The 18,973-nt window shown below is 43.7% G+C and overlaps 1 protein-coding gene across 1 annotated transcript; it reads left to right on the forward strand.

The window, feature by feature from the left end:
- The first annotated feature begins 2,588 nt into the window (after positions 1–2,588).
- Positions 2,589–18,437, forward strand: LOC117735287 (neurexophilin-1). Its single transcript, XM_034539818.1, has 2 exons — positions 2,589–2,645; positions 17,661–18,437. Exons 1-2 carry the CDS (start codon positions 2,589–2,591, stop codon positions 18,435–18,437), a joined length of 834 nt encoding a protein of 277 aa, XP_034395709.1.
- Positions 18,438–18,973: the final 536 nt, after the last annotated feature.

The raw sequence follows: 18,973 nt of genomic DNA on the forward strand, positions 1-18,973 counted from the left end.
GCTTAAATACCACTTGACTTTGGGTGAAACTGCCCCTTTGAAGAACCTCCATCTCCCATCAGTACCACCACTTCTGAAGCGGTGCCTCCATTCCGGGGCTGCAGAACAGACACGAAACACAAGAGGGCAGCCAATACTCATCTATGAACCCTGCAGTCCAGGTCCCTGACATCTCACCGGCCTGTCTGTTGCCTGCAGCTCCCCATTCAAACTGAATTACACCGTGAAATAGGATTACGGTGTCGAGCAATGGAATGATTGAGCACAATTGTTGGGAGTTTGGCAGGGAAGCGTAATAAAAAGAGAATACACAAACATGCATTCCTATTTGTCATGCTGATGAGCCTTCTGTAAAGCGACATTATAAGATAAGTCGATCCTGGGAGTCAAATGATGTGTATCTTAGCACACAGGTTTTAAAAAATAGCAGCCGCTTGTTTGGCTCCTCCCAACAGAGTATACAGATTGAGTTATGGCCCTATAATTATGTGCAGCAGTGAAAGTGTGTGTATGAATGAACGTGCTCCGTTTAAAAAGGCGGTTTTATTGTAGTTGCTGTTTCTTCAGATCGTGGGCCGGGGAGCGGATCTCCCTTTATAGGTTTGCTGTTTCCTCTCCCAGAGAGCTCCCTGATACCCTGGGCAACTTAAGAAGGCTGGCTCGCATTATACAGAGACACGTTTAGCTTCTGAAATAATCTCATAAAAAAAGAAAAGAAGAGAGAGAGAGAGAGAGAGAGAGAGAGAGAGAAAGAGAGAGATCAAGCAACCTCCTAAGTCGATGAGCTCATTCACATCTTTCATCAGCGTCTCCTGCATCATAATGAGCAGGGCTTCTGTCTGTGTGCACACAGTCGGATGGGTGGGAGAGAGCAGCCGTCTTGAAGACTTCCCTGCAGCCAAACTCTTTGATGTCTTAGTCACACTGGCCTCGTCTCCACTGGTGACCCCCTTAGCCCTGACCTTGCCCCTCCTAGGGGGTCAGGTCCCTCAGCGTTAGGCCCCTTCGAGCCAATTAACCCCAATTAACCCTTTTACAAAAGTCCGAGCCGATAACACCCCATGCATTATTAGCAGGTGCAGAAAAACCACCAGATCAAAAGGGTTTAAGATGGGCTGATCCGAGACACAATAACAGGTAGAAAATGGTCTGACCTGGTGACAGACAGATACAGACCCGGTCTTCTTCTGTGGTGGTTGTCGGATTGAAGAGGACGGTGCAGTGGAAGAAGAGCAAATGGAAAGACTCGGCGAGAGGGAGAGAGCGAGATAGACTCATCTATGAGTCTAATTAGGCAGAAATGGAGCTGTAGGGAGCCAGGGGACCTGCGTAGTGATATCTTGCATTCCGCTATATGTCAACTCTGCTTCCAATGAACCGTGTGTTATTGGGGAAAGTATTCATCAATCACACCACACTGAGGTGACGGTCGCTGGTGCTCACGTGAGAACGTCGATACTCTCCGGCGGGGGCTCCGGATCACAGGCCGACCTGTGGGGAGGACAAACCCTCTGATTGGAACAAAGCACGAGTGAGCCTCAGGCTTTGTGACACATTCCTGTATAGCTGCAGCTTTAACATCCTCAGTTACCATATGACACAGGAGGTCTGTGTTGTTGTGACTAAACGCACCCAGTCTATCAAAGATTTACCCCCGCCCACAGTGATGACTATACTTAACGACAGGCTTGGTGATGAGCCATGCCTATACAATGTTGCCAAAGGATTAGTAAGGCAGTCTGAAAACGTGTTGTCAGATATATAGGGATTGGAAAATAGAGGCAGATGCACTCATACAAGTGGAACAGATGTGTATTGTTGTGTAGCTACTGGTTATTGATTAGGATTGTTTTTTTAAGCACAATTAATTGAGTGGACTGGATCAGAGTAAGTGGCTGAGCGAGAGAATGAGGGAGATGCAGAGTAGGTGGAGAGAGATGGAGATAAGGGAGGGGGGGAGAGAGAGAGAGAGAAAAGGGGGGGAGAGAGAGAAGAGATTTCGTGGCGAGAAAAGAGGAGAGAGGCACACACGGAGAGAGAGAGAGAGAGAGAGCTAGAGAGAGAGAGAGAGAGTAGAAACTGTTAAAACGTGTGCTCGCTGTTGCCAGTCTCAGCATCGCTCAGTTTCTGCAGGAGGCTGCAGCTCCATCACTCCTGGACCTCCACTGGCACCAATGACCAGATATCATCTACTCACTTCCCAGTCAACCCGTTTCACTCTGAGCTGGGATATCTTTGTTGGTTTGCATGGATGAAAACAGCCTACCGCACATTCATGGATTTCTCATACCACAACTAATTTGACTCAACCCCCGGGATTGGTAAAACAAAACAAGACAAAGGAAAACAAGAAAAAGGCAAAAAGGGGGGGGGGGACTCCAAGTGCTTTCCACCGGTGTTTTAGGTTTGTGGAAGCTGCAATTGAGCTCTGCCTTGGACATGGGACCGTGCGTCAGCCGAGAGGGATCCGGTGCCGGAGAAAGGACCTCTTCCTGAAGGAGGAAAAGCCCCTGTGCGGGAGTTTCTTTTTTTTTCTTTTTGTATATTTGCTACGGGTGAGGGGGGAGCTGTGGGTTTTACGCGCCGGAATGATGCGTCCCAACCGCGGCTTCATCCTGCTCCTCCTCAACGGAACCGCTTGTTTGGTAAGGAAAGAGTGGGAGTGTGTGTGTGTGTGGGGGGGGGGGGGGGGGGGGGGGGGGGGGAGTCCCGCTGTAGCCTTTACGAGTCTCACTCCGATGTACCTTTTGTTAACCAAGTAGGCTACCACCTCGAAGCCTACCTACCTGCGTCACGAAGGAACGGCGAGGTGTCTGCACGCCCCCCCCCCCCCCCCCCCCCCCCCCAAAAAAAACTTACAAACTAGAGAATATAAGTAGACAAAAATGCAGCTGGAAAAAAACAAACATGTGGAAGCGGTGATTGACAGCTGAGATGATAGTGGTCGAAGTGACAACATCACCAGAAGTGCAGCTTATTTTTTGTTTCTTGCAGAGATGCAGAGATAATGATCGCCCGACGTGCTCATATATCCGCTCCTTCCAAAAACGCATTAGTGCTGATGCTGTGCTATTATAGCACTAACTTATAATTACTAAGTAAATACAATTCACGTTGTACCCTGCTCGGCTCAGGTGCGCTTTCGCAGTTACTCGGCGGATATACTCGTGCTGGCAGCGTGCTTATAGCGCACCGTGCCGCCGTTGTCCATCATTCCATGTGTGCGTGATTTAGAGCCACATCAGCCTGCATGTCAACCCCAACATTCAGTCGACATGTCCGGGTCACTTTAAGGTGTGTAACTGCACACGGAAGTCACACATGCCTACCTATATATTACCTGTATATATGACACGAAAAGTGACCATGTGTCTAAATCAATTAAACTGCAGCTCAGGTGTGACCTTCCCGTTTTCTTTTTCAAGAAAAGACGTAACGCCAACAGACTCGCGTTAAAGCTTTCACCAGTTTGAGGTATGAATGGATTGTACTTTATCACAACTTGTGTGAGCCAAACTGATAACAAAATGTATATGCCAATTGAAACGAGTGGGTTTCCATGCACATGTACACATCTGGTTAAAAATAAAGAATAATGCAAAAACAATACGATTGCGATTCAAATTGCACCATAAGGTTGCAGAGTGATGCACATCTGGTTATATCTTGGATCTAAAATCCAGAGAGGATAGACTATATACTTCACAAAGACGAGGCAAGCAGCTCTTCGTAAGTCTTTATTCTGAAGACTCTCTCCGTCTTGTTAGATATGATTAAATACAGGATTTTCACTGTGGGTGGTGAGATAACTTTGAAGTGAGTGAAAATTATCGGCACAACCTCTGTTCTCTATTGTGCTAACTATTACTAAATTAGGTAATACTACAAACCTAACCTAAATACACTGTGTTACCTTCCCTAAGGACCTCCACTGACCTATAACACCAGATGTGTAAACATGAGCTGTTTGGCAGACTTAATGAATATCTCCAACATTACATAACCATACTATCAAATCTGGATCACCCACTCCTCCTTTCATGTACACTCGCAGATTTATTAAAAAGCAGCCTTTAATGAGAAATCGACTCTTGATTCACATGAGAAAACTTGAGAGCCCCCTCTGCTCGGAAACCCCTGGGCTGATCACAGGGCCCAGGAAATGAGCAAACTCCCCCCCTCACCCCACCCCCCCCAAAAAAAAATAATACAAAAAGAAATGTCAGTGCAGTGGAAATATTCAAGTGAGGTTGAGTGCTTTGTTTGATGCACCCGTTTGTGTTAGCATCCCTGGAAGGATGACCTTGTGATTTTTATTTTAAAGTATGCAGGTGCTCACAGGGAAGCAATGGGCCTGTTAGTGATTTGAGGTCTGACAGACAGGGCTTGTAAAAGACTAAACACACAGATTTATTTAGTCGGGAGACAGCTGTTTCAACACATTTGAGAGAGAAGAGACCACACGCTGACTTAAAATATGGGGGATGTGTGCCTTATCTGCCATTGTGTATAACTAGATACAAGAGTGTGGGATAATAGGCTTAACACTGGCTCTTGTGTTGTCTTGGTTCTGGGAGCTGCAGGGTTAGCCTATTGTAACCCAAAAGGTCTGTGCCTAATGATAATGATAATATAATTGGGACTTTTCCTCCCTCTCCAGACCATGTATCTATGACAAAACGTACATGGCATCCCTCAGCAGGAGATCTTGGGTAATTCATTAGCCCCGTGACATTGATAAATTATGGAGCAATTAATAAATGAAGTAACTTTTTATTATGCAACAGCTTTGTGATTAATAATCGTATAAGCCTACTATGCATTAAAATTCGATTTGGATGATTTTCTGTTGTAATAGCTACGCAATTCCCAGAAAGGGTTTGGGTCTCGAGCGGCCTTTACCAAATGACTACTAATATAGAGGACTATTAACACAAGGTGCCACTCCGGTTGTTGTTTATGTGATGAATGATGTGTCTCAAATGTTAATTATTCTCTGTATTTGAATGGAGGGTTGTGAATAATATTAACCATCTCAGTTGTATAATTGACTGCTTGAGAAATTATGTTTATTTTTGGCAGCGGTTAGAGTTATTTTTTCTTCTGCGATGCTCGGCAAGCTGACTGGATTTGTTTTAGCGAACTAAGTGGCTGATATGCATATTTGAGGATAATAATAATCTGTGGGGTATTTAAGAGGATAGTTTGGAATGTAGTGTCCTTTCGATTGCGGTCAGTTGTTTGTTAAGCAGAGCCAAGATGTTAGATATAGCTGCAATTAACGATTGTTTTCATTACCAATTAATCCACCTTTTAATTTAATTCTTAATGGCTCATCGTTTGTTGTATAACGTGTACTTCTAATGTGAAAGTTGCAGTTTTGTAAGGGAAATTCACCACTGAACATATGCACCAGAAGGTCAACTGAGGTCACACAAGATGCAGAGGAAATGCCAGGAGAGACTTTGACACATTGAAAATAGAGCCAGTGCATTACTGTGGTGACGAGAGAAGTGAGGCGTGCATAAAGAGCTAAAAAAAAAAAAAGAACAAGTTAAAAAATCTGCCTCAGAGGTTTATGCACCTCATTGACAGTCTTTGCAGATTCTTTCGTCCCTTTGCACAAAAGCATCCAAGAAAGTGCACTTAATCCACATATAATTACAACTGCAGCAGTAAGTAACCGTTCACAGCAGAAGGTTGACAATCTGAATCCACACGCCAGCTGCTGAGATCTGAGAGACATGAGGTCAACAATCTAAATCCCTACTAATCGAAGAATGAAGTGCAACAGAACAGGGCATTGAACCCGACTGACCCAGTGAACTGCAGAATCCCTCTCCTCAGCAACTACACCAAAATCACACCACTTTCCAGCTCGGAGCAAGATGTTCATTCTCAAATCAACTCGCCTGGTCATTTTTTAAATTGGTCAAATGTTTTAAACATTCATTTATCAAAATTTCACTCAACGTTTGCGCTTAATACACGTGCCCGCCATCAAAAGAGCTTATTAATGAAAGAATTCTACCCTTGTGTCTGCTGTAACCTTCATGCGCACACGGAGATCGCTGGGGAATCGGGCGCTCGGGCTCTTCATACGTCCTCGTGTTGAGCTCGCAGCTGCTCTCTCGCACAGGTAGCCTCTCCTTGGCCGTGAGAGACAGGGCGGCTTTATGCTACCTCTGATTGCTTTCAGAGCACATGCAGACGATGACCATCGTGGCCCGTTTTTTTTTTTTTTTTGCAGATTGCATTTGAATGAAGACATTTGTATATATTCCAAGGTTTCTCTGGGCTTGGAAGTTTGAAAATATAAAGGAAACATTACACGTGTACGGATTTCCAAACAAGGATCCAGTGCTGTTACAGTATGTTCTCCACTTTTACCATCACCCTCTATTTGACATTGCCATCAGCAAGGAGACCCGCGCTCATTTAATACGTCAATTAAATCCCCAAAAACATTTCCTTGCACAGAAAGCCTCCCAGAGCCAAAATCACTTTCATGACCAAGAGGGCATTGTCATCAGCCCTTGCAGAGAGCATCACTGCAATGGGGACGCTTGAATCGTAACATAGCAGTTCAACAACCGAGACAACAAAAGGCACAATCGAAGCAGAAAGGGCCAGTAGTTTGTCTGGAAACCCCACGAGACCCACACACTGTGCACACCTGAGCATTTGTGTGGAAGATTACAAATCAGCGGCTGCCTTGGGGTAATCGTACCCTAAGCCTTAGCCTTAGGGTACCTGTCCTCCTGGCAGGGTGGCTGACCTCGCCCACCCAGATACATCTCCTTTCGAAGCAGAAAAAAAACACCTTATTCCTGTGGGAAAAAAATAGAGAAAACTCTCTGACATTGCATGCAGACACAAATGTGAGACCGCGGCAGCAGCAGAGTGAATTAATTTGGGTTTTTTGGTTGTTTTTTTTTGGTCTTCCTCTTTGCCATCACTGTTGCAATCTGCATGTCAGAGCTCGTAAGCTTCTCCTCTCCACCTCACATCCCACACGGACGCAGGAAACACAAAACTCATTCATAATTGTCACATTTCTATCATAAGGGAGAGCGTGTTGTGCCGACGACATCTGTCCCGTTCTTTCCCCCATGAGGGGCTGATACGAGAGGGACGGTTATGACGTCATCTCCATCATGAGTAGCACAATCCTTGTTATACTGATAGCAATATAGCTTGGGGGGAGCACACGCCATACACAACTGCAAAAGCTTGATCATTTACAGGAGACGTGTATTATAGGTGTATCTTGTGTATGATACAGTAACCATAATGGTGCCAAGTTATAGAGCAGCAATGATTGGTTGACAGTCGGTCAACATAAAATATTTCAGCAAACATTTTTGATTAACCATTTCAGTCCTTTTTCAAACAAAATTGTCTAACATTTACCGTCTCCAGCTTCTCAAAATGAATTTTTTTTTTCTCTGTCTTACACAACAGTCAAATGCACGTCTTCAGATTTTGGACTGTTAGTGGGACAAAACAAGCAAAAAGAATACTGCAAATGTTAGAGATGAAATTAAATTAGTGAATTAATCGAGACAATAATCATCAGTTATTTAGAAATATAGATTTTAGAAATAGTTTTTGATTATAGCCATACCCATTGTACCAGTTCTACCATGGCCATTGTTTTCCGAATCCTCAAACTGAACATTGTTCACATTATCATTTCAAAGCTTTGGCCATGACATTTATGAATGCCAACTGCTTGTACCCCTTTCATTGTGGATCTACATTTATGAAAGAATTTCCCCTCAGCAGAGACATGATTTATTAATTTATAATTAATTACATGGTGCATGATAAGATGAATCGACCCCAACGTGACGTCGTCTTGTCGAGACGCTAGTGGGGGTGGTGAAGGGACTATGGATGGAGATCTGATGATGGGATATGGGGCAGGACGAGGCACGGGATATGATGGGGGAGGAGGCTCGTATCGGTTCATACTGACATGACCACTGACAGCAGCAGAGAAGAAAAATAATCCCCAAAAATTTGACAGCAACGATATGATTGGCTGAGGGAAATTGTGGGAAAAAAATCTGGTTGGTTTACTTTGGAATGAACGCCCACATAAGCGGAGCTTCGTTTTGATTTGCACAGATAACTGCGTGATTGTTGTTTGACTCCTTAAATTGAAGCCGCATATATTTGGCTCTGCCGGCACACCCGGTGCAACTTTATGATTTGATTTTAAAGCCATTTCACTCAAACATCTATTTTCGTCACGCCGATTTTCGAGTTCTGTGTTGATCAAAACAAACAACCCAACAATGAGCAATGACAAAAACAACATATAAAAACACGAAGAAGCGGCGAATGAGCGGGGGGGGGGGCTGCTGTTGATATAATGGACAACCTCGTGGCCTCCTGCCTGTGGCGTAAAAAAAAACAAAAAAAACGCTTGAGTTATGCACAACCACAGCACGAGCGACCCCAGAGGTGCACCCCTTCCCCCTCCTGACCACCCGCTGAGGGAGCCGGCAGGGAGGAACGCCTGTCCTCCCCCCCTCAGGCTCCCAGCGGCCCCACAGACAGAGACAGACAGCGAGAGGCTGAGAGACGGACAGAGAGGAAGTGTGCTCCCTGACACACTGACAGCCCTTCAAAGTGAAGCGCCGGGCTGTCCTGAGACAGAATATGTTGTCTGCTCAAAACCAGCACAATTTACTGTGGCATCGCTCTCTGGGAGACTGCAGGAGAGAGAGAGAGAGAGAGAGAGAGAGAGAGAGAGAGAGAGAGAGAGAGAGAGAGAGCAGATCCTGGAAGACTATCTGTAGGTTTCTCTGCTGATTCGGATAGCGGAGGGTGGATTACAGTGCACAGCTTAAAGAAAAATGACTCGTCGCCTTGTGTAGAATGAGTGGGTATAACTCCCTGCGGGATCCAGATAAAAATGCGCTTGACTTTCACAGGAAGGAATAACTAAGGGTGGGGAAAATCCATAACAGACGTTTTAATTTCACAGAGCTTCTGACAATAAAGTAGTTTTACTGCGTTGTGAAAATGTTATGGAAATTGTCAATATAGAATGACATTTTCATCTTTTCAAGTCGGCATCCAAACAATATTAACAAGGCGATGTGGGACACGGGGACGTGGGTTTATTTGAAGGGGGAACATCAGGCTGTCAGTGCAGTTTAACACAGGAGGAAACTCCGGCTTTTCTGATGCCGCAGGCTCTGAGGTTCATTGCTGACCTCATCATGGTGGGACTGGATACCAGATCAGGATGAGGCCGGGGAGCAAGAGCCCGTATATATTCTCTCACAATCTGTAAACAGTCTGTTCAGCGTGAATGAACACGCAGTGTGCAGTTCGCCAGCGTGCTGCCCGGTGACGGTACAATGATTTTCAGGGTCAGAGTGGTGCACATGTCCAGACAAGGCCCGCTGGGGGGCTTTTGGGGGGTTTCCAATTAAAGCAGCGCACAGCCAAAGGGATTTGACCCAAGCTTGAAAGAAGTACTGTTTCAAGTATGATAAATGCATAATAGGAACATTCATTTATTTGTTGCAGAGTACAGTCATTTTCCATGGAATATAGGAGAGCAATTATCTTAACCTTTATTTCTCCAGTTTGAGCAGTCATGCACTTCACAGTCATCCAGTGAGGAGCTGCAAGTGTTCTCTATTATTTTTTTTTTTGGAAAGCTTCGCTGACCTTAAGCACAAACCGATCTTTTTGTCAGTTCATTAAAAAGTAACATGCTCAACTACCAGTGGCGGCTGGTGGAATCTTTTTTGGTAGGGCCATCCAATCAATTTCAGCAAACATCCCAGTATGATTCAATGCAAAGTATCAAACACGCATTTCTACTTTGTAGTTGCATTTTTAACATTTATTCCAACACTGACATAATAAGGACATCTTATATATATATAATCGATTAATTATTTTTCTGATTAACAGCGATTAATCGTATTATGTGCAAAATCCAATAATTAATTAAAAACTAGTGTATTACGCGCTTTTATTTGAAAGTAATGTTATCAGAACAATATAACAGGCACTCTCAGAGCAACAGCAAAGTAAACATACAGAATATAAATCTTTTATCTTTTTTTTCTGAACAGGTACCAGAAGACACATGTGTCTTTTATCAGGGAACAGCATTACCAGTGTATGTTCAGTAGTTAGTGTCCTTGTTAGAGTGAGGTAAAGAAAGTACACAGCTGTAATTTAATGTGCAGGGGACTTTTTAGTGTGTAAAGCCTGTGGATTTCCTTTGGAGAATCTCAGTCAAAGAAAGAAAAAAAAAACTTTCAGTGATGCAGGTTGAGCAGTTACACAATGACAACATTAACTTTTTGTATCCATTCCTCCATTCCATACTGTAACAGAGCGCCGGACGCAGAGAACTGTCAGCCTCCTGCAGGAGGTGTGCGCACGGCAGTCGTCTCGCAGCAGCATCACATTTCATGCACTATTCGTGCTAAGTGTGCAACATGAATACAATGTTCCGCGCACGTTTCTGCTAAATGTCTGTCTCCTGTTGTCACGACAGTCAAAGCACGTGAATGCAACACCTAGTTCATCACTATGGTAACGTTTCGGTATGTTTCACTCACGACACTCTAACGCTAACAGCACGGTGTGCGCTCGGTTTCATCAACTCGTCTAACTAGCTTAACTCACTCCGTGTCCTCAGAATAGATCAAACCCGCCTCCCCTCTGCTCCACCAATCACAGGCACGCAGCTCGACCAGCATGCACAATGCCTCCCCATGATTGGCTAGAGAGAGGGGGTTGACAGCCGACCCCTCCATGAGATCATTCCAGTTTACAGCGGTTACCATTAACTTTGCTTTTATCAACTATGCCGCCTGGTATAGAGATTTATAATGAAAATGTCCATTTAAAAGTGTCGTACCTTTCTCCATGTTCTCGGTCAATGTGCGCAGCAGTGTTAAGCCCCTCCCAATGCATTAAAAAAAATATGCTGTTAACGCATTACAAAAATCATTGTCGGCGTTAATGGATTACTATGTTAACGTATTGCTATGTTAACGTATTTATAACGCGTTAACGTGCCCAACCCTAATATATATATATTTTAAAAAACGATTCGGCCCCAGCGCAGCTGAGACACGCAGACAGGCGGAGAGGACGTGCAGGAATTGCAGGAAAAGCATATATTTGGTGCAGATATCCTATTTTACAAATATTACTGGGTGTATTCCATATCTCCAAAACACAAATATTGACAATTAAATATAATTAATATTATTATTATAATAATTTTTTGTCGCTCTAGGTGGGTGGGGCCAGGCCCCGTGGCCCTCTATTGGCCAGCCGCCACTGCTCACTACACTGATACCTGTGTAGTTATGGTCTGGTTAGGATTAGGCAACTTTAGCTGTTTGGTTAATATAACGTCTCATTTCGTGGGATATCTACGAATTAGGGTGCATTCTTTTTTCGTAGGTTTAGATACGTGGTTAATGTTAACCAGCATTGACTCTTGGAAGGATACACAGTATGACCACAGTATGCAGTGTCAAAGTCACATTCTTTGTAGGTCCAAACATCCATCCTCAACTTCCTCCCTAAAGTAGCCGGATAACAACAGCGCACAACATTCCGTTCACATTACATTCACTTAATTTTTAAGAGCTCGAAACAATGTTGTTTCATCTGGTGGCAGTTGAGATGGACTACAGTTCACACCTGTTGTCAGGATGCGTGTCAAATGTTTCACAAGTAAGCACTTGGGATCAGATTTCACTTCAGTGCTCACATTTGGTGTCATCCATTAGAGACTGCTGCTGAACAGAAGAAAAAAAGTTTGATTTCAGCTAGAAGAAGCAGATTGCCGTGTTAGTTTGGTGCTTCGCTGTGCGGCATATCGTATTCGTTGCATCCTGTAAAGCTGAGCAGAGCTTCAAACCCATTAGAGATGCTTTGGGGTCACCATACAACACATCTGTCAACCACATCCATATTTTATAGCTGTCCACTGATGACCTTTAGTGATACTTTAAGTGTTAGCCCGTTCACACAGTTACACAACTTTTGCTGCAGATTGAAACTGGTAACTCCTCTCAGATATGCATGCTTTTAAGCTTGAGGTGTCAAAATCCAAGAGAAAGACTGGAGCATTGATAAGACGGCATTCAATTAAAGCTTCTCATACCTGAAACCAACAGCAGCGCCCTTTCAGCTTTTAATGCTGGAGCAACGCTTTAATAATCAGCTCTGCTTCCTGCTCCCTGGAGCCAAATTGGGGGAGAACCTGAGGAGGAAGAGTCCCCTCTGCTCCCTCCTTGCACCGCCAATCTTGTCAATATGCTGTAATGTAAAAATGTTGATAGTCAATTCAGACCCCAGCTTCTCTCTGAGCATACGAAAATGAGCCCAATTCCACTAGGACCACACAACTGAACATGTCCAAAAAGAGCTGGAAGCAGGTGGAGGATGAAAGAATAGATCGGGACGAGAGTTTAGAATAAAAAGTATCAGTGTCGTGAGTTTGTTCTCCGATCAGATCGAAGCTCCAGTGACCCCCAAGAAGCCGGAGTAAATTATTCATCAAGAGTCAAATGGCTTGTTTCTTGTGAAATTACCTTTTTTACCTCTTGAATCTACACTAGCCAGAAGAATAATTAGTTATAAGGGCACAGCCATTTTCAGACTTTAATCATGAAACATAGAGAAGTTTCCTGAAGTGAGCATATTGGATCTAGAAATAAGGAGAGCAGACAGAGAAGAAAAAAAGAATGAACGAAATCTGAGCTGCTTGGGTGTTTAATTAAAAATGTATGTCATATTAGAGATGAAGAAAATGTTCAACTCGACAACGAAGGGAAAATGGAGTGCTTATTGAACTTGTCAGATCTCCATGACAAGCACAGGCTTTAAGCCCCGCTGGGTGGATCTAGACCTAGAGGAAGATTAATGTTAATCAGTTCATTTACTTTAATCCGGATTATGAATTACCTAAAAGTACATTTTCAAACAACACACTAAATACATACATAAAGTACACAGTCGAGTAAGCATGTGTTGAAGTTCAAGACTTTTAAGATCTGAAGTAAATGTTGAATTTTATTACATGTAACCCGTTCCATGTGACCTAAACGTTTAAATATGGTCACATACTAAATTGATGTTTAATCAACATTTCGAGATCTTTTTACCTGACATTTACCCAATCAGTGCTTATTGCGATACATATATAACAGGAAAGTGATATAATAAAGACAATAAAAATAGAAATACCAGTAAGAAAAAACAACATAGAGCTGAAATGATTGTTCATCTACTGTTTATTTTATTGGTATATAGGCCTATATCTGCAATAACTTGGGGGGGAACATTGTAAAGACTGCACCTTTTAATTTATAATGTACATTGGTGAAATAAATATTTGATCCATTATTCCATTACTACACTACTACTACAACAATACTCTTTAACAAACGGTTGCCTATTTACAGACAACATTGGCATTAATCTGGACTCGTGTTTCTGGCCATCTGATGTAAATCCAATATTCACTCTTTTTAGCTCTAGTTTGGTTTCTACCAGCTCGTGGTGTTAATATCTGGCTCTTTGTTTGCTTAATGCTCCGCTGTGTTCACCAGTTATTAACTTGTTTGATGCTTTTTGGGGCCAAAAGACACTCAATATGTCAATCTGAGGGGAACTGCAACATCTGATGATGATTTTCATCACTTTGACCGACCAAATTCAACAATGAGCATGATCATTTCATCCACTGTTATTATAAAAAAAGTACCGTTAAATAATGCTTTAATTAATTCATCATTTGGTATATTTAATTTCAATTTCGTTTTGTAAAAAAAAAAAAAAAAACGGGGACAAACAGGAAATTCTCATTTTGTGTTTTTGACAGAATAATTACTTGAATCACGGTGAATCTAAATATTTTTTGATCGACTTATCAATAATCGTTTTAGCTCCAGTCTCCACGTCTTTTGAAGCTCTAGGTGGGAAATCCAGGAACTCAACCAGTATAGTCGAAATGATCAAACTGGAGTGGGAGTCTAATCTTGGAACAACATCCTCTGGTTGACACACCGCTGCTTCTGTGAGAGTTACGGCTCTGGTTTCGACTAAGTGGCTCCCAGATTTCTCTGCTGCATGATGACCGTAGTGTGCCTTTGTCACCCGGGGAAAGGGGTTACAACGGTGTACCTGTCACTGTAACAGGCTGATCATCGCCTGTGGAGCTGGCAGGCTTGTGAGGTTCGCTCCTTTCCTCCAACCTCCCTGCTGGGAGAGAGGCCCGGGGTCTGTGCTCACTGAGGGCTGAATGACTCACAATTACCACAGCGACAGAGCCTGCAGCCACCTCCCATCCTCTCCAGCCGTTTCACTGACTCACTTAGCGCACGTGACAAATGACAAAATCACCCCGAACCTCCGCCCCCTCGCTAAGACCTGATCGCCCACACTTTGCCTACGGTACTTAAAGCTGGGATACATCTCGCCAAGCTTCATGAAACAAAACAAACTTAGTCTAAAAGTCACTTTTTTCTGGACTTCGAAAGCAACATTTTTACAATGTTACACAACGTAGTTGGTGCATATTTTATCATGGCAGAGTGAACAGTGAACCTCTGACATTAAAGCCGCAGTTTTCGGGAAATACCAAAAGTGTGAAACTCAAAACACTTTTGTAATGTAACAACACAGGTGCATCATTAAAGGATGACTTATTGTGCTGTGTTTTAAATGTGAAAGCAAGTGGGTGGTATGAAAGCACACCACATTAGTGCTCAACTGTTAGCAAAACAATCTTGAGAGAATGCTAAAATGGGAGAATATTCCACTACAGTGAAGCAATGCATTCATCTTGGAACATTGTAAAAACAACAGTGAACAGTGATCTCATCTTGCTTGCATTGCACAAGTGGAACTAGGGAAGCGGTCTGATAGTTAAATCTTACACCTCATATACTCCCCCAGTTAAATGCAGAGTGGCAATATTTAATGATGACAAATAACGTATGTGCTACGGTTGAACATGTGACCTCTGTGTGACCTCAGAGGTGCATTGATTGTCCACTCGATCTCATAGGGTTTGAAAACCTGCAAAAATGTACCTGTAGAAATTACAATTGCATTTAAAAGCATTAAAACCAAGACACACACATATGTGTTCTCTCACTGCAGTAATAAAATCATTTTCAGTTATTTTTTTCCAGAGCCACATTAGGCTCATTTTGAAATGTGTCTTTGACAATGATGCTGCACACTGAATCTGACACCTCCAGCAGTGCCAGACACTTAAATCTTCTGTTCAACAATAGCACAATGCTCACTTCATCCCCTACTGCAGCTGAGCTTCTCCGGCATCCTAATGAAGAGAGGGAGGCCTTGCCTTGCTCAATATGTAAGCTACTGCAAAGCTTTCTGCAATATGTTTTTGCTCAGAAGTATTGGCGTCATCTGAGAGTCACTCTAGACAAGCGGTAGTTTTTGGCAAAATAATCAGGATCTTAAAAGTAAGGGGCAGTTTTTATAGAAATCAAGAGTGACATTTTATCGTGAACCCTAAAGGGCCTTTTTGTAGGACACCGCATGGGGCTCCTAAGTGGTATCTGGGGAGGCAGGCAGAGTGCGAGCCTCATGTGCTGTGAAGAGAAATCAAACACAAACTAGTCCTTCAATGAGAGCTGTGGGGAACGGTGTATTTGTCATCAAAGTCATACAAAGACACATCTGAAAAGATTAAATTCAATACGTCTTCAGCTCTTGCAATTCAAGAGGAAGGAGTCCTCGTCAAGGCGGTTATTGGCCCCCCCATGGGGAGGCCGAAGGATCTGAGCGGCAGTGTGGCGTAGCAGCTGATAGGTAACGAGAGAAGAGGGCTTCTGGCCTCCAACACCCTCGTGGTAAAAATAATAATAATGTATCCTTTATTGATCCCTTTATTGGGGAAATTCTTCTCTGCATTTGACCCATCCTTAGTTATTAAGTAGTGGGCTGCAGTGGAGCAACTGGGGGCTCACTGTCTTGCTCAAGGAGACTTCGACAATAGGGCCAGATTAGAGTAAGATGGGGGGGGGGGGGGGGGGGGGGGGGGTCCTCTCATCTGAGTCCAAACTCCAGACCACAACCACATCAGCGGGAATCCTCGCAAAAGCAGTTGAAATGCGATACACATTGTTATGAAAGGAAATACATGTTTTGAGAGAGACAGACAATCAATATCGCTGACTGACTGCAGCGCAAGTGAACAAATCTGAGCCGGATGTAAAAACCTGCATAAAATGGAATAAAAATGAGTCAGACTTAATAATCCTGACTAAAACCTGTCTAAGGAAGCCCTGGCAGCCAAGACAGTAGATGGATCAGAGCACAGACAGGAGTGCATGCATTATGCATCATCTTAAAATCTCTGCGGGTGGAACGCACGTACACAAACTCATCCCGCATTTGCATCACTTATTGTTCACGTTTACAACCAAAAAATTCAAAAGCGACACGTGTGTTTATGCGCCTGTGTGTTCTCCACTGGTAAGTCCGAGGGACACAGTAATGCTGTTGACTTCTATGGCACCTTAGAAAGAAGCTACCTGTTAATAGATAAGTAATTACCCATTACTTTGCTTTTACATTCACACACTCTTCACAAATATACTGCTGAGCACAGCAGCGCTATCGTACCTCCCTCACTCCCCTTTCCTGAGTTCATGTTAACATCTGACAGCTTTGTGTGTGTGCCGATACTGATTATTTTCTTTAATTAAAAAAAAATCTTAATTGGACATAACACTTTATTCTTCCGTCCCCCGCCTCCCCACCTCCCCTTCCACAAACACTTTGATCCTCCGACCAAATCTTTCGAGGCAATAATAATTTCCCCTGTTCTCAGAATCGCACCGCAGTGCCAAAGGAGCAACACGCTTGCAACACAGCTGCTTAGTCTGCTTAGTTTCTCCCTTTGAGATTTTACATATGAGCAATTTTTCTCCAATCAGATGGTTTTTAAGTGACCTCATGTGACTGAAATGAGATGAAACATTAAACGGAGGACATTTTAGAAAGTGTTTTTGCTTAAATTCTGCTCCTTTTGGTTCATCCAGACACTTTATGAGAACATAAATCAACCTCCAACCTCTGTTGTCAGAGAAACCACCTTAGAAAGCATTTTGTAATGACAGAGCTTTAGTGTTTTACAGGATTATAGGCTTTGTAGAAAATTGTCCACCCTCACAAATATTGATTAAACTGCCCCACGACCACAGGAGTAACCCACTTTATGAGAATTCAGTTTTGGTGTGGATTTTTCTGTTTGAATCTGTTCTTTGATCCCTCTGGCCTCAAGTAGTTCGAAGGAGGCATGTGATCCCATTACTAGGGAGCTTAGGGAATTACATGGGCTCTGTGAAAACTAGACATAAAGGAGCATTTTCTCTCATGGCTGGGGTAAACTAAAGAATGTAATAATAGCAATACCTGCAACATTTCAACCATTTATTTATATTTATAACATTGATAGAATGTCACGGTTACTACCACTAGAGGTGTGAACAGTAAATGAAGTATCGATTAAGCCTTTAATTTGTTTTCTCTCCACGTCCTCTACCTTGCTGATAACTGCTTACTTTCTCTCTCTATTTTCTTCTTCAATTCCCACCTCCACCTCCTCGCTCTAGGTGGCCTTGGGTCAAGAAGACGACTCCTCCAGCCCCAAGAGCTCCTCAGACGACTCCTCCAAGACGGTGGTGGGCCTTCTGAGCGGGCAGGCTCCCATCTCGCCCCTGAGCCGCTGGATGCTTCACAGCAAGAGCAGAGCTGCTAACACCACCTCTCTGGAGCTGCCCTACCGCTCCCCGGTCCCTTTCTCCAAGCAGGAGTTTTCGAAACAGGAGTTCTGGGAGATGTTGGGGAGCGACCTGCTCAAACCCGACGCCTCCAGCTCCAGGGTCAAGCGTCGGCCCATCGTCAAGACCGGCAAGTTCAAGAAGATGTTTGGCTGGGGAGACTTCTATTCCAATATCAAGACGGTGAGGCTTAACCTGCTGATCACCGGCAAGATTGTGGACCACGGTAACGGCACGTTCAGCGTTTACTTCCGCCACAACTCCACGGGCCAGGGAAACATCTCCGTCAGCCTGGTGCCACCTGTCAAGGCGGTGGAGTTTGACCTGGAGCGCCAGAGCGTGGTCTACCCTAAGGACTCAAAGATTTTCAACTGCCGTGTGGACTATGAGAAGGTGGATCGCAGCAAGCGCACCTCCCTGTGCAACTACGACCCGTCCAAGACCTGCTTCCAGGAGCAGATTCAGAGCCACGTGTCCTGGATTTGCTCAAAGCCGTTCAAGGTCATCTGTATCTACATATCCTTCTACAGTACGGACTACCGCCTGGTCCAGAAGGTTTGCCCGGACTACAACTACCATAACGAGATGCCCTACCTGCCCTCGGGCTAGACTTGCAGGGGGGAGGAGAGGTGGGAGGGGAGAGGAAAAGGGAGGTGAGTCGGACATGAGGAGAAAAACCAGGGCTGCGAATCCTCCTTTATGCCATTGAGGCAGCAAGACACCTTAAAAAAAAAATCCTCTCTGTAGCCTGACTATTGTAAGATGTAAAAACATATATGCAAAACAAAAACGACAGTATGCAGATAATGAGGTATTTAGAATGTGTAACCGCAGCATTCATTAACTGGACTGGTAGAGGAAATCAAACACGCACATTCTTACCTCAATCCAGTTTCTAAATGCCAACTTCTCGCCAGCTAACTCCCTCTTCCATTAAGTCATTCGTGAATGTGGTCCGAATGTCCTTTTAATCGCCCGTTACTATATCCGCTCTGCTGTATACAAATTCAGACTGATTACCAACATCATACAGCGTTTCACATCACACGCTGTGCATGATTTTTTATTTTAAAAGAGCAGATGAATGTAAAATGTAACCAGCCAACACGATCATTGAGGTTACAATCAAAGTATTTTATTTATTT

Source organism: Cyclopterus lumpus, chromosome 8 (assembly GCF_009769545.1).
Source record: "Cyclopterus lumpus isolate fCycLum1 chromosome 8, fCycLum1.pri, whole genome shotgun sequence".
Classification (NCBI taxonomy): Eukaryota; Metazoa; Chordata; class Actinopteri; order Perciformes; family Cyclopteridae; genus Cyclopterus; species Cyclopterus lumpus.